At 38.2% G+C, this 22,838-nt stretch overlaps 1 protein-coding gene across 3 annotated transcripts in view; it reads right to left on the bottom strand.

Annotated features, from left to right (window-relative positions):
• Positions 1-21,976, bottom strand: part of TGFBRAP1 (transforming growth factor beta receptor associated protein 1) — a 32,764-nt gene extending 10,788 nt beyond the window's left edge. Inside the window, exons 1-5 of one of the 3 annotated variants that reach the window (XM_058045804.1) lie at positions 21,959-21,976; positions 18,605-19,306; positions 11,814-12,008; positions 10,693-10,847; positions 5,005-5,087 (exon numbers count right to left, since the gene is read on the bottom strand). In XM_058045804.1, coding sequence (XP_057901787.1) covers positions 5,005-5,087; positions 10,693-10,847; positions 11,814-12,008; positions 18,605-19,289 — 1,118 coding nt within the window. In that variant the 5' untranslated portion in view covers positions 19,290-19,306; positions 21,959-21,976. Of the gene's footprint in view, positions 1-5,004; positions 5,088-10,692; positions 10,848-11,813; positions 12,009-18,604; positions 19,307-21,758; positions 21,849-21,958 lie in introns of those variants that run through there. The other 2 variants (XM_058045803.1, XM_058045802.1) reach the window with 2 other exon arrangements.
• Between the last annotated feature and the right edge of the window lie 862 nt (positions 21,977-22,838).

Here is a 22,838-nt window from a genome sequence, read left to right as displayed (position 1 = left end):
AAGGGCACCCTACACTTTTCTTCAGCAGCAAGTTGTAACATAGATATGCCACACAAAACATTTTTCTTTCAGCCTAGATTGAAATTCCTCAAGCTCTTAAAGAACGCATGTGGCGACAAAAGAATTTTTTTTTCCCCACATGGCAAACAATCCCTAATTTTCACAGCTAGAGTGAACCCTCTTTCCAGACCTTGCTTTAGAAGAGCAGCAAGCAAATATCCTGATATTATAGAATATCATGATATTTTATAATATATTATCTCACTGTCAAAGTTTTTATTCAGAATTCAAGCTTAAAAATTAACATTATTGAAGTGCAGGAAATTGCTGTTGCTGAAAAAATTAACATTGACAGTTCTGTAAAATAAGCCCTGTTTAGTTACTTTGCTGCAAATAGAACTTTTTAAAAATAATTCTTATCTACCTGGTGATCAGCCCACTCAAAGACTTTCTCTTCACAACTCTGATTGGAATGAATTCCAAAAAGAAACAAATGATAACACAGAATTAGAATAGCAGCAGATTTCTACAGGCAATAAAGTGTGAAAGATCATCATAAATGGGCTCATCCCTCCACTACAGGCATGTCCTGCATTGTTCACTTCTGGCCAGAGACACAATTCCAAAACCATCCAGGAAATATGAACTAGTAGGAGCCATCACCACGACAATCCCCATTTAGAACTTTGCTTTCAAGTTAATACAGTTCCTTGGCTACAAAAATCTATACCAGAAGAAGGAAATTCTGGGAGAAAATAGCAACAGCAAATTTAACAGCAGCATCCTCTCTTCTAGAACCTAGTGACTGCAAAGCACAGGAGTAGCAACACTGACAATAGAGAAGAACCACAACAGACAAAGCTGGGCAGCCCTCCCTTGAAGAGAGGTTTGAACACCAGGTTTTCCCAATTCTTATGGAGAACTCCTACTGCCTAAAGCCCACCTCCACACTAGAAAGACCCACCTCTAACACAGAGTAAAGCATTCAGGTCTACTTCACAGATTTCTGCAGTTGAAATCTCTTTTAATCCTTCTTTTGGGATTTGGCTTTGAAATTCTTAGATCTACACTATGATAAGAGGCAGAATAACCCAGAAGTAGCAAGTTCTGACAGTGGCATGACCTGATGGTTCCAAGAATATTTGAGTTTTCAGTAGGAACTTATCACAGTAAACTAACTGCAGTTTTAGCTACTGCAACTACTCTGAAATTTCAAGTCCTGAGATTAAATATATTATATGAGATTCACTACACTAGAAAATGAATCCTTATTTGAAGAAAGATTTTTTTTCCCCTCCAATCCAAACAAATCTTCCCTGATTTTAGAACAAAAGTCAACCCATAACTTGAATAACATCCACAGGCTGCTCAAAATTTGTGCAGAAAAAAGGAGTCTTAAATCTGGAGAAATTCAAATATAAACATCGATTCCCTTGCTAGCTATGCTGTCAAGAATTTGAAGATGGCCCTAAGCATGAGTTGGAGACTATGACCATTGAAATAGATGATGCTAAAAAATGTCATATTTGATATGCCACTTTTAGTAAGTTTCAAAACATTTTCCAACTTCTACAGTAGCTTCTGAGTCCTTTCATCTTACCACCCAAGTTTTCCTAGATAAGGAAGTAGTCATCTACCTTACCTCTGACTTCACAGATTCTGGCCTCAATGAAGATCTGTTTCCAGAAGGAGAATCTACTTTAACCTTTGGCTAGTCCAGAGCCTGGGCTGTGAAGCACCTGTGGTTCTCTCAGCAGGTCTGACTCAAGTTTAGCTGTACAGTTTTGTTCTCCCCACAGCAGTGGCAAGCAGCAATCAAGCAGTCTCTCTAAAAGCACTACATTGTCCACAAGCTTCTTCAGAAAAATACCAAATATTAAACAATGACTCCACCTGCACAAATGGCTAACATTCAGCTCAAGGCTTATAGCCTCTGGGATTAGTGGATGTCTTGTGGATCTTTCCATCACATCTGGACAAAACTCTTTTAGAACAGTTACAAAGGATCTCCTCTCTTTAGAAAAACACATCTGAGCCTTCAGCTTCTAGCATTTCAGGCTCAGCAAAACTGGGATCACACAGTAGAAAACAAACTCCTGAGACATCAATGTTGTGAGACAACTTCCCTTTGAGCAATTCTGCATTAATTCTCTTTGGGCTTTATATATATAAACAATGCAACAATAAGAATCTACAAGTTTTCAGGAAACTTAGGCCTAAATTCAGGCCTAAGGTATCAGAGATGCCATAGAAGCCTACAGTGGTAACTGTTTTACCTAAATCCCACTGGCTGTATTGGAAGCTTATATTCTTGAATCACATTTAAGATGCAAAACCCACATAATTCCTACTTTTTATTTCTCCAGGTACAAGTACCAGCAATTTTTTTAACCTTTTCAGTGTAGGAGAGACTTATACCTAAATTCTCTCTATAGGCCTTCCAGTATTTCTCACTGTGCAAAGAGTGAACATTTTTATTTGTTAAAAAGAGTAAAGTTTAGAAAAATTCCAGTATCCAGTGGGTCAGAAGGCAAGCAGTATGTAACCAGTAAACACTGAAGAGAACTGGTTTCCCTATGACAGCTACCAAACATGGTAGCTGTAAGGCATGGAAAATTCAGCAAATGACCTCCTATAAGGCACTGTTTGGTATAACCCTAATGATAACAACATGATATATCATAACTATAAATCACAACTATGTAATACAATCACAATTCTGTTATTGCTTTTAACAGAATTTATCAGACCAAAGAAGCCCTACTGTTACTTCTCACTCAGTTTTAAGGCTAATGAATCCAGCTGAAGAAAATTATCCCCCTTATGTTGAACTATTTGAGTTTGAATAAAGCTACCACATTCTTCCTTTTTGTCAACCTTCTTCAGTATTCACAAGCATCAGCATTAACTAGGAAGAACTTGGCAAATTATTCCTATTAAAAGTTCCAGTCTTTAAGAATTATGAATTTATGCATAAGATAGAACTGTTTCTTGACAAGGTTGTCCAAGAAGGGTAATAATGCAAGAAAATGAAGACCTTTAAGCCAATATAATTCCCCCTGCTAAGCTGTAACTGTCAAATATTTTCCAAGTACTGAGACAATCTCACATCATATTTAGCCAGAAGCAGGCCCACATATCACACCAAGATCTCTGAGGTACTGCTGCTACCCTGTTTCACTATTAACACCCTCCTTCCTCAGGTAGGTACCAAGTTTCCCTTTGACATGAAGATTGAAGTGATTTCTAAGACAAGGTTGAAACATTTGCAGAGCAACACACTGGGATGGGAGGAAGTGCTTTCATAGACTGCCACTATCTTTCCCATTTTGCCTGTGAGCATCAGTAAGTTTAAAACGAACAAGATTGATTGAGGCTGTATCAGGGCACATGCAGCTGTTACTCTAACTCAGTGTACCTACCAGGGCTGAAAATCAAGGAACCTGATTACCATAGCAAGTTTGTTCAGAATCACCAAAATACTCTGCTTAGCTTATGTATGGCTGGACAGAAGAAAGGCACAGAAACTTTTTTGGCCTTCTTCCCTGAGCAGACATCAGCAATTCATTCATCAGCAAAACTGTTGTTCTGCTTTGGAGTTGCAGCTTTTAGAGGAAGGGAACACCCTGGGATGCTGCCTGAGCTGCAAAATTTGTGGCTGGACAGCACATTTTCTCATGAAACATGTTTGTTTCTGCAGAGGAGCTCCCACAATTCTATTCTTTAAAGCTTAATTGTCAGAGGGACTGATAGTTGGATGGAGGATGCACAAGCAATCCTGGCTCCTTCCACAAGGTGGTAGAACACCTCAAAGGATACATTTCCCTGCTCTTAAAATATTCTTAACTATGCACTACTTGTACTTCTGCTTCAGATACACAACCCAGAGGTCAGATACACAAGTGCCTGAAAGATAAGGGTGGAGAAAGACTGCAAGTTTCTCGCTAATGGCAACAGTTACCAGGTGATAGAGGAAGTGGTTGTGGCCAGAATAAATTGTCTCTAAATGCTGTTCAGGCCTTTCCTGTCATTCCCTCATCTTCACTCAGTGTACACTGCTCGTCCAAGCCCAGTGTCTCTCACCATACAGGTGAGCAGGAAGTGAAATGGCAAAGTCCCTCACCAACAGCAACACTCCTCAAAGCTTTACTTTCCTCAATGCATTTCCTTAAATCCAAGGACAACTTTTTTCCTACACTGTAAATATGCTTATGGTATACTGAAAATTGTCTAACCTTAATCCTATTCCATAGACTCTAAACTTATTTAAAGTGAATTTCAGCAGATAACAAGGAGAGTTATTTTATGTGGTCAGCATGCATTCCACTAACCACAGTGGCGCTGCATCACAGAATGAGGCATGGCTAGCAGAAATGAAATTATCAGGTAGAATAAAGAAAACAAGCAGCATTTTCTGAATGAAAGCGGAATATCAAGGTCAATTTATAAACAAGTGACTGGTGAAATGGCTATATTGACAAGGTTACTACAGACTTCAAGAACAAATCTGTCTTCTGTAAAAGGTCTAGCAGAATAAGTGCTAAAAAAATTCAGTACCAACATCCTCATAAAAAATAGTGCAATTGTGTCAATAATATTTAAATTGTAACTAATGTTTAAGTTATACCTTTTGTTAAAAGTATTAAAAAAAAAAAGAACAAAGCAATGTTCATGCTGTAAATCACAGCACAGACTCAGTGATAAAGCCTTGACCTTCATGGACATAAAGTAAAAAAATCTCCATACATACAAATATATATTATACAAATATACTCCATACTCAAATTCTTAGTGCTACTATGTGTTAGCATCCCAAAATAAATCAGTTGCATTAACTCTTCAGCTAAAACGTTTTTTCAATGTTATTCTATTCTTAACATCATTTTATTACATTGAACTCACATCTACACTGAAAAACATTCAAGGAACTAAGTTTTTCAAACCAAGAACACTAACTCCTTATTTAAAGAAGGCAAATGAATAAATTTCTTGTCACACAATTACCTGAAGAGTTCTTTTGCTTCAAGGAACTGAAGCTGTGCAAACTGTATAAAACCTGCTTGCTGCAGGATTCGTTTGTACATTACCTATAAAAAAGAAGGAGGAGGAAAAAAGGTTTATTATATTTGTATTTATGTAGTGTTAGTTACTACTGCAATAGCTACCTGCCAAAAAACACCAAACAAATCATCTTCAGCCACATCTGACAAGTCATAAGCAAAATAAACCTTGATCCTCTACATTTTAAATTATCTACCTGAATATATAGAATCTGCTGTCCTGAGTCACTTGTGTTCACACAAATGTGTGTCAACACAACACTGCTCATGAGTACTTACTAAAAGCAAAGTCAACAAACAGCAAGTTTAAGTTTTCTTGTTCAAACAATGACTTATCTGACATCACACTGACTTGCCTCAAGTTTTTTGAGGTGATTGCAAACATAAAAGCCAATAGTTATCTTTGAAGTTTCCCACAATTCAGTAAGTGCAAAAAATAAAGATGGTCCCACTTGACCACATACAGCCACTTCTTTCCTGTCTCATCTCTCTGGTGCAAAACTGCTGGCAATTCTTACATGTTCATCCCCAGCTGATGGCCATATTTTTGACTTTCTGCCAGTTTTGCTACTTTGATTTTTTTTTAAATAAAAAATTCTTCCAAAACAGCTCAGCCTATCCAATATGCAGAACATTATGCAATGTACCATAAAAATATGGTTAAAGACCAAGTAAACCATAATATGGAAAGTTATTTGTTATCAAACTTTACTGTTAAGGTCACACCTAGACAAAAGAATGTTTAAATGAAGGTCAGTAGAAAGAGAACATGAAAACTACTTTAAATGATAGGTAGTTATTAAATCTGATGGGTCAACAACTACCAATGACAAGATTAAATGAAATCCTTGTGCTCAGAATATTTCCAACAGCAAAAGAGAAGTACTAAAAGCAAGGAACCTAAACTGTGCTCTGCAGAGCACTCCCCTTCATGACAACACTGGTACTTTGGCAAATACACCCAGCTACCTTCTCATGTCTTCAGTTTTTCCCTTCAATTTGCTCACAAATACACAGCTTTCTAATGTTTCACACTGCACATGAAGGCTGGTACTAATACCAGGCTTAAAAAAACCATTTTCAATAAAACTGCCCAGAGAAACTACAATACAATAGGAACATATTCCAGGAAGGAATTGCTGAAGAGCACCAGGCATCAAGTACAGTGGACTGATACTCTGATGATTTTTCAACTTGATTAAAGGTTATGGATTTACCGATAGAAAAGCTTGGCTTCACTCCACTAAGTCTGTGCATGCTTTCCTAATGGTTTGCCTAATGGAAATACTTAATCTCTGTTCTTAGCAAGTCTCTAAAATCTTTGTAAGGTTGTGGGCCTTTTCTTGCCTCCCCAGTGTATAGGAGAAAAGGGGAAACAGAGAGTAATGTTATCAGGCACAGTTTTTCAGACAAAGATAACAATATAAAATTAAACAAATACTTAATGACATCTTTATATTAACTAATGCTTTACACTCAATGCAATGATTAAAATAGAGTTAACTAAAGTTAAAAGAGAATTTAATTAGCTACAAAGTAAAACTTCTTTAGGGGATTGACTCATAAAATATCCAGAATATTTTGGATTTCTGACAGTGTTATTACACCAATACACAGTAATCTGTGAACCAATGAATACCTACCTGGTCACCTTCCTAATGACACTGCTGAAGGATTAAATTCTGCAAATATTTGCATCTCATGGCAGCAGAAAAACGTTAAAATCCAGCCTGACTTTACAGGGAAAGACTTCTCACTCCACTGACCAGTATCAAAGGGGAAAGGCTGGCATTTTTCCCCCCACAAAACCTATTTTCAATTTTTGCAATAGAGTGATCACTAAAATTTACATATTTAGTTGATTATGATTTTGTAATAAAGTTTGAGTAAATTTCACTGAAAGCACCGCTTGAATTGCAGAGTTTAATCTGTACAGCATCTTTTTGACAAAAAATGGAAGAGAGTTCATTGATAATGTAACTATAGGCTGAAGGAACCAGTTTTAAATTTGAACTGATAAAGTTCACTTTCACTTAAATGTTGAAATATCTTCAATTCTCCCTTAAAGACATGCAATAAAAAATTGTAGAATATCTACAGACAGACACTTTCTGAACTTATTTAAGATGCAATGATTAGATAGGCAGTACCCAGGTAGATTTTTAGCTGACAATATAAACACTAGATGTTAAGATGTCCTAGGGTAAAGATTATGGAGGAAAACAGAGCAGATTATGGAAAATCCAATATTCCTTTCTCCCAGATTTTTAAAAATAGGCTAGACCCTACATGTCAAACACACAGAGTTAAATTCTGTTTACGACAGAAAAAACTTCAGTTCTTCCAGATCATTTTGTCAGATCTGGAACAGGCTCCTTTTAAAAAGGTACTAAGCTACACCCAGTCAAAATTCAACACATTGTTTAGTCCTTTATAATTTCTGAAGAACCCCTATAGGACTTGCAATTCTTTAGGGAAATTCTGCACTGTTGACTAAATTCACATAAAAAACAGTAGCTACAAAAACACGATATGAGTTCTGTATTAACTAACATCTGGAAAGGCAATAGGAAAAAGACATGACTGCTGAAGCTCTGACTGCTGTAGTGAAGTCTTAATTCTCTCAACTGTTAAAAAAATCCTTTCTAAAATGGTCAAAATTACCAATTACAATTACTACATTGTCCAAAGGAATTTTTCTAGAAAGCCACTTTGTCTTTTGGTCAGATTTGGGTGGAGTTAATATGTTTTTAAAACTAAAAAGAATTAGGAAGGAAAAAAAAAAAGAGAGAGATACCTATGCAAGATGTGTGTCAATCTAACCAAGGTCTTCACTACCATCAACCATGAATTCTGCAAACGTCAGCTGTCCTGAAAAATTAATAAGTAGTATTCAGTTATTTCATGGTAGCATGGTAGAAAGGCCTTTGTATTCTATCAAAAATTATATCCAGCAGAGATATCCATCTCCTTGGAGCATCTTTGCTTAGCATTTTTTACCTAGTAGGAATTCCTGATGCTCAAAAACAAAGAAATTTTCATCTGTTACAGCAGAGCGAAATTTGCAGTCTGAGGGAACCACAAGTCAAATAACAGGCTAGAGCTTCTACGAAGATCTGCTACTTTTCAATAACTAAATATTGACTGTACAAATCATTCTGAGAGTACAGGACTTCATTGCAGCTATTCCACTTTCATTCTGCATTACCAGCATATATAGATATATGTTTATGCTGTTATACAGAGGGAGAGCATACCCATGTATGCATGCAGTGACAAAATACTGAACTGCAGGGAAAAACTCCCATGTCCTCAAGATCTGCCCTGCAGTGCCCTGGGTTCAAGGGACACATAAGATGGCATCAGCCATTGAAAACTGCATCATGGGACAAAGAGAACACTGTACTTCATGAACCACACAATAATAATCACTATCATGTATGGATAGATTATAGTGGCTGGATCAAGTGCCTTAATGCCAACCCTAGGCACTCCATCCTACTGCTTGTACAAAATGGCAAAAGAAGGCCTTGGAAGTGTCAGCTACCCAGGATTCAGTAATGCCTGCAAACAGATACCAGAAGATACCTACTACAAAATATCAATTTTCTACTAGATATTATAGCTATCTTAGAATAGCTCTCAAAAAGGAGTTAGAAATGAGTGCTGTGTGGTCAGTAAAAATATGTCAGAGAAATGTTGCAAAAACATATGTAAGGTGTGCAATTTGGTTGAGGTCCATCAGACTTCTGTTACACAAGACTACATTAAAGAAAGACTGATGTGCCTGTAACAAACCTGTAATGACAGTATCAGGTATCAGAGTCCCCTTGGAAAGCAAACTCAATATGTTGCATTTCCAGCTACAGACAAGCTCTGAAAAACTGTCTGTTTTTTTATTGAGTAATGTCTCAATAACTAGGCCAAACTGAGTCATTTTAGTAGGAGTCAGTGGGAAACTCCATCAATTCAAGAATTTGATTAATATAAATTTGCAAATACACCCCGGAAACAGAACAGCTGTTTTGCTTGCAAGAACTATGTTTTCTGTTTTTCAGCTGTAGCACTGAGTTAAAATAAGCGAATACCCTTAAAAGCACACTAAATTAGAAAGAACTTACAATATTCTAGGAAACTAATTTCAGGAAGACCAATCCTGCATGCTTAAGATACTTGTGAAAAGAAAGTAACATATTCAAAGGCTGAAAAATCCTTAATGCAAGAAAACTTAGGAGAAATGAGATTCTATATAATGTATTTTAGATAATGAATTGCAGTTCATCCAGTGGCAAAACACAGAAAGTCATTCCCACACTAAAACTACACGAACTGTAAAGAAATAATTGGAAAATCATAGGTCATCACACATAGAAGACATTGATTAGATTGTGCATCCTGCCCTCACAGCAAGATTTTTGTTTGCTTCTTTAAATAGATTGGAAGGGAAAAGTAGGAAGTGAAGATGCAAAGCAAAACATGCTGGAAACTGAACTCTGTAGCTGCCTAAATACTTTTAAGCTTCAAGTACTTTCAGGTAGTTGGACCTTCACAAAAGGATGGGAACATTTTTCTCAATGAGCTTTTTAGTTCCAGCAGTCTCCCAGTTACTCATTTAAGAGAGGAGTTAAGGATCAAAATGAAAGTTGATACAAGTTTCATTTAATGATTGCCTTTTGGGCCTTGACTGAAACTAAAATGAAAAGGAATTAGAAGCTTCTTCAAATTTAAAAAACAAAAAGATCCTGACAGCCAGAATAGTTTTGAACCATTGCAATCCTGTATCTTCCAGAGTCATATACACCTTTCTAAACAAACCAAAAGTAACACAACTGTTTTAAAGGCAACAAAATGCTCCAAAGTATATTAAAAAAGGAAACCCACAGATTTTATACAGGTTACAGATCAATTTTGCTTTTACAATAGGAAAGAAACTAAGTCAAATATTCATTCACCTACTCCATGAGATGTCAAGCTGCTTTTTACAAGTCTCTAAATAGAAGAAAATAATATGTATGGCAATATAAATCAGGGGTAGAAGGGAATGAGTACAAATCTTTAATCAACACTGCAATCAAAGAGTTTAAGACAAAAACCTTTTAATCTGAGTTACACAGCAGTACAAGCACTATTTGTAAGAGCCTGGAAGTAAGATGCATTTCCTTAAGATTTCCCATCACCTAACTTTTAAGTTTAGTGCTACTGTGGAGTTTAGGATATGGTGAAAATCTTCAATAAAAAAGTAAAATTTCAAAATACTAATTTGAACTAAAGAATACATTTTTAAACAGCAATAGCAAATAATAACTGAATCTAGTGCCAAAGAAGCATTCATTGGATTTTCTGACGCTAGATTTCTGGTTTTGCTTTGTTTTCAATTCTCTCAAGTTACACAAGTTGAAAAAAATCAACAAAATCCCAGAAGAACAACAGCATTCAACCCTGCCAGAGTCACAGCTTCTACAATTACAAACAATTTAGCAGAATACTTATTTCCTCAGGCTGAAATCATAAAAGGTATTACAACTTCTCTTCAATATAAATTCCTTTGTATATTCTCCAATCACTTGACCAATGGAATACATGACCCCACTGTGAAATTTCTTTTTTCATGAAAATTAAAGGAAGGACAAACCTGAAATTTCTCTTTTGGAATATTCCTTCGAGCTCCTTTTGCTAGAACAAGGGCTTCTTCCACTCTGTGGCTAGCTAAAAGATCCTGAATCTGTTTTTCCAAAGGTAGTGGCACCAAGATATACACACCCTTGTTAGTAGCAACAATCACCTTTCCTGGACAGAAAAAACAGATATATTCAATTTACAGCCTCTACAGGAAAAAGCAATTTCAGAAATAAGCTTTAAAATACACAGTTTAAGATGTAAGAACTTAAACAGGGTTAAAGTCCCAAAAGTGACATTTTCTGCTACCACATTTACTCGATAGTATGGTTCACCCATGAATTCTACCTCAGAATTAGAGAGATATTGGTAAATTTATTTAGTTACAGCAGATGTTGTTCCACTCAAAGTAAGAGAAATTGGCTAGAGTCACTCATGATGAACTAAGCTGCTAAGGCCACTGAAATTATTGTCCAGATTCCAGAGAGTAGGAACTTTTAAGTGACAGGTATTTCCCCAGGCTTATATTTGAAAATTTTAAGCCATACATCAAATCTAGCAAGAAATATACAGTTCAGAGTGCTAGAGTTTGTAGTTTTTCTGGAAGAAAAAATTAGTAGCATAGTATATTCCACACTTAAGAGTTCTCAATTGAAGAACAGATCAATAGAAAATTTTGCATTTTTTCAGTTACGAATTCTATGTGAAAGACCTAATTTAAAACCTCTTACACAGATATTTTAAAAATTATTTTTCTTTTTTATTCCTTTCTAATATGTAAGAATTTTGTCAGGATAGTCAATGGAGAAATACCTGTAGATCACAATTACTGAGTTGTAGCATTAAATTAACATTGCTCCTTTGAAAGAAATAACCAAGTTACAAGAAAAAGCTCTAACTCCATAGACTCCTAACCAATTAAGTTGACAATAAAAGCATATTTAATGAGCATACATTTTATTAGAAGGGTGGAATTTTGAATTACTGAAGTCTGCAAAGAATCTAATGAGGAAAGCACTTGCAACAAAAGTTTCAACAGTCAACACGCTTCTTATATACTTTGTTTAAAAAACAAACCCAAGTGACTTCAGTGGTTGTTCCAGAATTATTGATGCAACAAAGTGTCTTTTTTAATACCTTCAAAGTCCTGTAGAATGTGACCTTCTTTAAAGGGCAGGGTTTGCTTTTGCTGCTGGTCCAGCATGCTGTGCACCGTAATGAACTCATCATCGAGAGCAACCACGTAGGGAAAGCACAAAGCTGCCCCAATCACGTTCTCTGACCAGTGCACCGGGGCGCGCTGTGAAATCCCATCTACAGTAGCAAACATGCCTAAAAAAGGGAAAAACAAAGCCTGAGGCTCATGCTAGTTGAGGATTGAAGGCTGTTGTCTTCCCAACACAAAGCAGGGTTCCAAGGTGCAGCCATGGAAAGTCTCAGAGCAGGTGCAGTATCAAGGCAGCATGATGACAACACATCACACCTCCCTGACAGAGATGTTGGTTAATTCAGTTCAATTTTTTTTTTCATTCTTCTTCAGCACAGGAAGAGACAATGCCAAAAACAGATAAGAGATGAATACTGAAACAAACCAGCAAGAATTATTCAAGTTTACTAAGTTTAAGAGCTTTCTTAAAGGAATTATGTCATGCAGTTTAAATGCATACCAGAACAGTAACACTTGTTGAGACCCAGCTTTCAAAGAATCTTGCCTTAGCAGGAGCTGCAGACCTGCACCACCTGACCTATCTGGCAATGCAGATGTGCTTGTTCTTGTAGTGTCCAATGACTACTGAGCATTTTAGTGGACACAATTGTTTACTTACACTTTTTCACTTTTGCTACAGCCAACCTTCTCAGAGAACAAGGGCCCAGCTCCTTGGGGTGAGTCACTTCCTGTGAAGTATCTGCATTTTCCATCATTTGAAAAAATGCAGAGGCTGTGTATAAAGCAGCACAAAGTAAAGACTTTCTGTTATTACAGTGATAACTCCTATGCTGTCTTCAGAATAATCAGATTAAAGCTTCAGTGAAATTGCAGGGTGCTTTTTCACAATGAAAAAACCTTGCCTCATACCTATTCTGTCCTCCATTCTTCTCCAAGCTTAATAAACTTATAAATTTTAAATTGCTTTAGAACCACATGCCACTGGTTCTACTCATATAGATATTTCCCAATTCTGAGACATCATTTGAAGAGAAATTTCAGTCACAATTTTCAGGCCTAGTTCCACAAATATTTACCAGCACAGCGTAAACTTCTGTTCTAAATATGAATTCATATCCCTTAAACCAAGAATTCTCAGGCCATTAAAAAGACATGCCCATGAAAATTGATCTTTGGCAGCAGTGAGCCACTTGACAGCTGGCAGAATAAGTCTGAGCTCTAAAGAACAGAAGAGATTAAAAGATTATGTTATTCAATTTACAAAAGCTCTTCCAAACAGAGGATAATGAGACAAGGCGAGCTGGGTACAAGGACCTTCTTGGAATGAATGAAAATAAAAAAAAGTAAAACTGAGAAAACAAAACAGAAGAATGTAAACTTTTACAGAACTACATTATAGAGACTAAGCTTTTGGATCCCTTACAGGGGCTTTCAAATGATCAGCCATTTCCCCTTGACTAAGGGTTCTTTTTCACTACAATGATCAGCTTTTCAACCAGAGCACCTTACAGAAAATTTCTAAGTTGCAACATATAATTCTTAATTTACTCTACAGATCTTGATATTCTTATGACTCAGCAGTAAAATTTTATGTCAGGCAAAATGTACTGTCCAGTTTTAAAGGCTTTCAGTTGTTATTCCATGATATAATCCCACTTCCAAACATGGGAGAAAACCTGTACTAAATACATGCTAACCAGTTGTAAACTTAAGGCTTATTACCTTTGAAAGACTAATTCTTAGGCTTTTCTATTTCTGTGATGTTCAAACACAAATAATTATAAACCCCATATTTTTTTAATGAAAAAGATCTTTTTTAGGTAATTTTAAAAATCTTTTATGGAAGTGAATGGCATGCATTCCATCCAATGTCTCTCTACATCCCTCTGCCTTCAATAGCTAGAGCTTCTGAGGCAGAATGATGCATTTTCTGTCTTCATCCAGCTCTCACCTAAGGATAACAATAAACATAACTACAACCAGGAACCACAGTCTTCATAGGACAGGAATGCATCTGATGAAACTTGAGACGAGGCTGGGAATCAATTCCATATTAAAACTGCATAGGCTACCCGCAGATTACAAGAGTTACCTGAAACAAAGCTACAGTTTTCAGCACCAAGAGTAACAGAAATATTTTGTATCATCGGCAAACTGTCGAAGGCGTGCCCATTCCTACCAGCCATGTTGTTAAAATGATGTTAGTACTGACCTCACATTGGCCCCCTGGGGTACAGGACCAGAGGCTGGCCCCCACCTGCCCTCTGCACTGCTGACAATAAATCTTTCAGCTGAGCTTTCAATCCACCTCAGCTGTTTCTCCAGCTCATTCTTCATCTCTTTGTCTGCAAAGGATGTCATGGCAGAGAGCATCAAACCCTCCCTGAACTTCACAGGATCACAGCTCCCCTCATTCACCAAGCCGGCCTCTAATCACAGAAGACAGTCTGGCCAGGCAATTTTCCCTTTTTAAATCCACATGGATTACTTCAAATCACATTCTTGCTCTTTGTATATTTGGAAACAGCCTCCAGGATTTTCTCAGATCCCCTTCCCGAGGGATCAGGGTAGGGCTGGCTGCACTTCCCTGCTTCCTTTCTCTTGATCACCTAAGGCAGGAGTGAAAACATCTGTTTTCTTGCAGTTCTGAGGAACATCCTCTGATCATCATGATCTTTCAAAGATAAAAAATTGGCCTCAAAATGACATTGACCATCACCCTCAAGCATTCATGAGAACATCCCATCAGGTCCCATGGATTTGACTGTCCATAACCTGATCCTCCTCTGCTGAGAGCAAATTTTCCCACTGTTCCTTAGGGCTGATGATTCCTGAAAGAAGGTCATACCAGTAGACTGACATAAAGAAGGCATTAAGCTCCTCAGTCTTTTCTATGCCCTTTAGATTCGGGTGCTCCACCCCATTTAACAGTGGGCTTCCACTAGCCTTCCTGGGCTGCTGATATGCTTGTAGAAGCTCTTTTTGTTGCCCTTCATGGTGTTCAGCACAGTCAATGCCAGATGGACATTGGCCTCTGCCCTGATTTTGGATAGAGTTAATTTTCTTAGCAGCTGGTGTTTTGGACTGAGTAGAACAATGCTGATAACACACTGATGTTCAACAGAGCACACCCCTTCATCATCTCCTTGGTCACTATCAGTGCCCTCTGGAAAACTCCTGGCCTCCTTGTCTGCTGCTGTGCTGCCCCTTTAGAAGGTTAACTCCCATCTCAGCTGTTAAAACACAGCTGTGCTGATTTCCCAGAAAAAGTGAGAGAGCTTCCACTACCACAATGTTGTGTAAAGACTTCTTCCTCTGCATATGCCTGAAACAAAACTTCTTCGGCTCTGTTTGCTGCTTATGAAGTCTCTCATCACACCACCTTGCACTGATTTGTTTGCCAACACAGCCTAACCTAAATCCAACTCACCGTGTTGCTCAGTCAAGATGATAAAAACACTTTTGCCTCACTTGACCAGGTGGATCCCATCTCTTCCTTAAATAGGGATCCATAGTCCTAAAAGACAAAACTCATCACCACAAACTGTACAATCCACTAGTGGTCTACACAATCCATGTACTCCTCCTCAAGATGTTTCCTTACCAGCAGGGTTGATGAGAAAACTCCCATCTCCAATATAAGGGAGCTTCCCACTATTATTTGCTAATTCCTCCTGGTGCTACTGCATTGTACAGGCTTAGATGATTTGTTGGACAGAACTTCCTGCTTTTCATCTGCTACTGTAAGCACTGAGTGTATTATATGGATGTAGATCAGCAAGCAGAGAAGGAGAGCTCTTCCCATTATCAGAAGTCATGAGTTTCCTGTGTCCCCATCACAGAACAGCAGAGACCCAGCCAGTCCTTCCCCTCTGTACAGCTGGAGGTTCAAGCCTCAAGCCTGGGTCCTGGAGAAGATTCAATTTCCTTTTTGCCATCTCTGGTACCATGTACTCAGCTGACCTCCCACTGCATCTCATTCACTTGGCAACAGAAATCCTCAGCCAAGCACACATAGAGGCAAGGCCAATGTTTTTCCCTGGTGCAGTCTCAGCATGAGGCAGGAGACACTCTGCTCAGCTCAGGGTGTGAGGAGCTGCACCCTCCACTGCGAGCTCAGCCTGAGTCACCCCCTCAGACCTTCTGGGCAGTTGCTCCAGCTGGTGCTGGGAAGCATACCCTGTGCCAATATCAAGAAGTGTCCACTGTAATTTTAAACACTTAAAGCCTCTGTACAATAGGAAATCTGATTAAAAACATGCAACAAGAGTTTCACAAACTAGAAAACTGAATTTTGGTAAGCAGTTTCATACATATCACAAAGGACTGATTTTCAACAGTAAATTAACTAATTACTGGACAGAAAGAAGAAGCACCAAAAATGAAGTTCTTCCCACTTCTGAAAGAAAGAGCTAAATACTAACTGCAAGTAAAGACAACAAAGTGCCAAATGGCTAAGGATCTGCTATGAACAATTCTAACAACCATTTTAAAATCCAGTGTACAGATAAATAAAAAGGTTACATACACAATAAACTCAGAGATGTTTTACATTGATTATCATTTTAAGCACTTGCTTTTTGCTAATCTAAATTCCAGTCTTAACTCCAAAGAAAATTAATACAAATAAGTGTCACTTCAAACACTCTAAAGCAAATACATTAAGGCAGGATATCTCCATCTCTGTAAGAGGTTGAACTTAGCACAGATGCTCTACCAAGTGCCAAACCAGCACGCCATGATCAATGAGACATATGAAAGCAAACAAAATTGGAACTGAAGATTTACATCAAGCCTTTGCAAGTCCATGCATTCCACAGCAGAGGCCCACCTGAGATACCAAGATACACAATGCTTATCTACTATAAAGGTGCCCAACCATCTTCATAACTTCAAAGAGACAAGTGTTAAACACACTAGGAATTGTACCAAGGAGGAACAGCAAGATGGGTAATACTTAGTCAAAACATCACTGGGGAGAGAATAGAGAACAGGAGATAAAAAAAAAAAAAAAAAAAGGTGAATTAAGCAAGGAAAAACTATACAGTTGATAGCAAATACTCTAAAAGGTCTCTGAGGCAGTTCAAGAAAGACTTTCCCCATATCATGAGGAAAAGAGTGGTTTATAGCATGTGGTTTACAGCAGCACAAGTGCACTTGCTTAACATCTCCCATACCTGACATTCTACTTACACAAGGATGTTGTACTTTATAAGTCAGCTTCTGTTCATGCATCTCTCTTACAGTACACCAGACAAAAGCAAGTCACACTAAATAAAATTCTGATTCTTAACTAAATACAATTATGCTTTTGAAATTATATTCTTAAAGACAAAAAAAAAGATAAATTACTTGAACAGAATCTGTTTTGACATGCCTAAATAATTTTAAAAATTAAAGAAATAATGGAATCTTCTCAGAAAATCAGCTAATTGACAAATTTTAACTTCCCTAGCACTACTAAAACAGTTAATGTCCAAAACTGCAGATCCATATTTAAAATAACTAAGAGCTTTAATAGCAAGTGGGCAGCCAAAATGACTTAGAAAAGCACTGTATCTGAAAAAAAACCCCAAGTTCATCTTGGAACATCTTTAATTAACATAAATTCAAATTCTACTGAGTCTACTTCTTTAGAGAAAAGCTGGTGAGTTGATGTACATCTTGTATTCTGGTCACAAAGCAAAACTTCAATACAAGCAATGATTTTCTTTGGAATTTATATTGCACACTTGATTTTCTTTGGAATTTATATTAAAAAACCAAACCCCAAATTAAGAACCTAAATAGCTGTGAACTTTGTGCCATGTTATTCCTAATGTTTCAGGGAAAATACATAAACAGTGTCTCCTGAAAGGAGAGTCATATGGCAAACAGCATGACAGCATTCTGCCTGTGGTATGTCAGCTCTGGGATATTGCAGCTTTTCCAAAAAAAGCTCAAGATTACTGACTTCACAGCATATTGCCCATTTCGATAGATTACAGTAGTCCTTACAGTCATCTCTTAGATAAGAGCATGATTTCACATGATTTAACTTTGGTTTTGCAATACTTAAACTATCATTTTCTGGTAACACAGAGCTGAAAAATACTACTAAAAAATATAAAGCAAATGAGAGCATAAAAACTGGGTAGTATCTGATAACACCTACAGTTAGGAGAGTGTTTACTATTATAGCAGGTAGGATGCAACTTACTTCCACCAAAGGTTCTTACTAATACTGTAGCACGACATACCTTCTTATGAATGTATTAAAATCTATGAAATGGACTTCATAAGAGCTCCTCTGAATAGCAACTGAGGAAAAAATTAATTCATCTACACAACTTTGTAGCAACATTCACAAACCCACCAACCCTCAGCAAACCCTCTAGTCACTACAGACTCTCTATCAATCTCTGAAACTTCACTTGGTACTCAACAATTTTTTTTTTGCTAGGGACTGCAAGGTACAATGAAATTAAGCTTTGATTAAAATAAAACACATAATGAGAATAAAAATAATAATAAAATTTTGTGCATTAATAAAAAACCACTTAGAGTGGTTTTTTACAGTTATAATATTATTCTACAGTTATAATAGTACTAAGTATCAAAAATTTACCATCTCCCTTTTATCTCAGTGTTCCAATATAGACCTGTGAAGGAAATCATCATTAATATGCATAACACTTGATTTCTAAAGCTTTGCTTCAGAAATTCAGAGAAATAAAGAGAAGTTATAAAAATTGCAAAAAATTAAAATCCTTAGTCTCACCTAGGCCTCCAGGGCCAGCCAACAGAAACTCTTGTCTGCCTATTCTTTTCACAATTGGCCGTTTCTCATCACTGCAATAAGGAAACAGGTCCTGGGAGACGCCAGTACTGTAATTCAAAATGATATACTGTGTAGTAAGGGCAAGGCATAAGTAGTAACCATCTACAGCCACAGCACAGGGTTGCTCTGGAGTAAACACTTCCTTCACTATCTGGACTCTGTCTTCAAACACCATGAACATTTGAATGGTCCGGCGCTTGACCGAGATAATGCAAACTTCCACGCAGAAAGGATCCCCACTCACAGGGTTTTCATTCAGGGTGAATGTCACAGCTCCTTTGATCCTAGCACCAGTGGGGACAGGTTCCAAGTTGATCATGTTCACTAGTGTTATCGTGTTGTCACAGAGCACGAGCAGTCTCGTGAGGGCAGAGGCTGCTTTCAACTCGCTCACAGGCTTCTTCAAACCCAGGTATTTGTGTAGTTGCTTGGTGGCAGCAAAAGTTATTTTTCCAGCTGTGGATACCTTTTCATCCAACAGGAAGTGATAGATAAAGCAGTCATTGGTTCCAATATAGAGGTTCTTCCCACAACACTCAATGCACTCGATGTTGATGTAGTTTTTGTCTCCCATTAACATCTCCCGCTCAACAGCAGAAACGAGCTTGAAAGCTTTAACGCTCATTGTGTCTTCTGGGTGATCTAATTAAAGAGAAAAAAACACTACTGTTTACCTCTGCATGTAGAATCAGATATCAGAGAAAGCAATTCCACATCCACTTATACAAAAACTTAACTACTGCATTTTTAATAGTCTATACTCTACTTCTAACCCAACTACACAAGCCAGAGCAAGCACATTAATAACAGAAATTAATCAAATTGTATGCTTCTACTTCTAACCTGTTCTGAAACAGATTCACAACAGCACCCAGATATTCTGAAGTGATGCTTTCTCCACAAGTAACCAGCATGTTATTGGCTCTCTCAGACACTGGCACTACAGGAGGTTATTGCCAGTACTTAGTTACTAATAAACCTGTCATGCACAGGTTTCTACCACCTGTACATGAAAACAGACAAGCTTCAGGTCTTAGATTTCCTGAGAGGCTGCAAGGCCTCTTAGGAAATTTAGTGCTACTAGTTAACATGTCATATTGCTTCACACTCCATTGTAGGCCTATTAATACACAGCCCCTTCACAAAACATCACATTTTAACACATATTTTACATTCCTTAGTCTCCAGCAATCAGAAATATATACTTTCCAAGCCAGTTCAAGAATAACTTACACAAGGTATCATACAACTCATAATAAAAGTTGTTGGTTTGGGTCATTCATTAAGCTCAAGAAGCAGCATCACAGAAATTCAGAGTGTTTCTGTTTTCCACCACCATAATAATTCCAAAAGCCATTTTTTGAGTGCTAAACAGCATTTTTAATATTTATTCTACAAACTATACCTACCCCTCTCCAATCAAGCACTGTCAAGGGACAGATGCAATTTATGAAGCAGATAATACTGTTTTAAAAACAATCCATGCAATTTTATTATACTCCAGACTTGTGTTATTTTTGTAAGAAGCCAGCAGACAGCTGTGCTCAACACTCCAAAGAAGAGCAAATGAGAAACTGCTGGCCTTGTTTAATCACTTTTTAATTTGTCATGACTGGTCTGTAATGCTCACTTAGCCAACGCAGGCACAACACTAAACATCTCAAACACACACAATCACTTCTGCTCCACATGTACAGTGGTGATGCAAAACATCAAATGAAATCTCTGTGGACCAACAGAGAAACCAACATCAACAAACTAGTCCTGTAAACAAAATTGAAACTAAACACAGACAAAACAAATTTAGTTTCCAGTTACTACATCTAACAAAACCCTTTGTTTTTGCAAGAGAACACTAAAAACTGTGATCAAATTTTCTGTAACTGAGTTAGAAAAGATAAGGTACACAACTTGCAGGTAATCATGAAATAAAATTACATAAAACTAAGATTACATAAAATTACATAAAACTAGAAGCAAACCATACTCCCAAGATACAGTAGCAAGTGTTAGTGCCAAATACTTCATAGTTCATTTTTTGGGTTTTTATCAGAAGTTAAAAAAGATTTTAGTTTGGGCTTCCATGACATTTTCAAGTTCTATCTTCAGCTGGAGTGCAAATTAGTGTTACGATCTTCAACAAAAAAACCAACCAACCAAACAAACCTAGGAAGCACTAGAGAAATAGCTGAGGGTAAAATGACAATGCAGGTCTGGCAACACAGCCACCTTATTCTCCAATATGATCAAAAGAAAGACAGAATTTTAAGTTAGAGAGGACTATCCAAAGGTTGACTACCAAAACAACCCCGACAGTTCTTAAGAGCCTGTTTGTAGCCTGAAGTGATAAACTACTGTCTGCAGAGGTCAGGCAGCTTCCATACCTGAAGCTGCTAAGGACTCAGTATGCTCCTGCAGCCCAAAGTAAAAATGGGAATATGTGCCACTGAGAGAAATGCAGAATTCTACTCCTGACCAATATGTGTTAAAAAGTCAAAAAGAATTTCCTAAATCAAAGTTGATGCGAATTAAAAGTATGAAAGAAATCTTAACAGATACATCACTCTTGAACAGAAAGAACAAAAAATCCATAGCACTACATAAGTCTGGTAAGAAAGAAATGAAAACATCTGTTCTAGAATAAAAAAAGATGCGAGAAAAAGTTTTTAGGAACAAACAGTGCCAACATGCATGACCTGGACATAACCTCTTTTTTAGCATTTCTTTTGTTCTCGTTAATGAAACCTTAGGGGCCAGTGAGCATTGTAAAGGAACAGGTTCCACAGAACATGCTGTTCCTTTGAAGTGCAAGAGGCCACCCCATAGTTACAGACAGTATTTCTTATACTACATTTAGATGTAAGAAGCCCGAAAAACAAGATAATGGGGATGTTTTCCTGTCAGAGAAAAATAAAGCAACAGTCAAGAAAATTATCAGTCTAGTAGGCACTGATTTTTAAGCGCAATAACAACCCCGCACGCACTCATTTCCTGCAAGAAGAGGGAAGCAGCTCTCCCCCGCTCCAGTTAAGCAATAACCTTGCATTACATTGTGCCCTCCCTGCCTCGGAGAGCAACACCCTGCCTCCCTCACCTGCGCTCCGCTCCCTCACCTGCCCGCACTCCGGTTACCCTGTGGCACAACTCTTGGGAGCCGCGGAGCCCCGGGAGGGCAGGGACGCGCTGCCCGTGCCCTCACACACCGCGGGCAGCCAGGCCCGCCGCCGGCCGGCCCCGGCGCGCCCGCCTCCCGCACCCGCACACGGAGCCTCTCCCGCCGCCCTCCCGCAGCACCTGCCGGCGCACAGCGGAGCCGGGCCCGCCGCTCCGGGGCCTCGCGGTGCGGTGCCGGCGGCCGGGGCCGCCTCGGGGCGCGCTGCGATCCGCCGGCGGCGGGCGGGGGGGACGCGCCGCTTCCGGTGCGGCGCCGGCCCCGCCCCGGCCGCGTCACCGGGCACGGGCAGCGGCGGGAGGCGCGTCCGGTCACGTGCGGGAGAGCCGGGCTGCACCGGCCGGGAGCGCACCCCGGAGCGCCCCGGGGAGCTCCGCAACCCGGCAGCCGGGAGACGAGACTAATGCACTTATTTTTTATATGTCTGTCTGTCTGTCTATCTATCTATCTATCTATCTATCTATCTATCTATCTATCTATCTATCTATCTATCTATCTATCTATCTATCTATCTATCTATCTATCTATCTATCCTAATATTTATATGCATATATTTATTTGTATATATATTTAAAATAGATACACAAGAGAGTCCAAAGCCAAATAGATACACAAACACACAGAGACACACATATATATGTGGGAGATGCTTCTTTCAGGTTCCCAGAAAGTGCCCTCACTCAAATTTGATTGAATAATAGTAAAAGTCTAGTATCTATTATGAGACTTACAATAACGCTGTTTGTATATAGTATTTTATATATTATATAAGTCTCATATATTATAAGAGACTTCTACTACTACTATTATTTATATAAATAAATAAATATGTAACTCTCAACTATTAAATGTTAAAAAGATAAATTACTTATCTGTAGAATTGCGCTGTTAAAGTTTAGGGCTTGACATGCCTCATTGACCTAGAAGGAGGTTAACACAGCTTGTCGAGAAGGGTGTGCTCCTGATAGTGGACACAAAGAATGCAGACTTTGAGGGCCACAA

Source organism: Melospiza georgiana, chromosome 2 (assembly GCF_028018845.1).
Source record: "Melospiza georgiana isolate bMelGeo1 chromosome 2, bMelGeo1.pri, whole genome shotgun sequence".
NCBI classification, from domain to species: Eukaryota; Metazoa; Chordata; class Aves; order Passeriformes; family Passerellidae; genus Melospiza; species Melospiza georgiana.
Note: the sequence above shows the minus strand (reverse complement) of the source record. Positions and strands in the feature narration are given on the sequence as shown.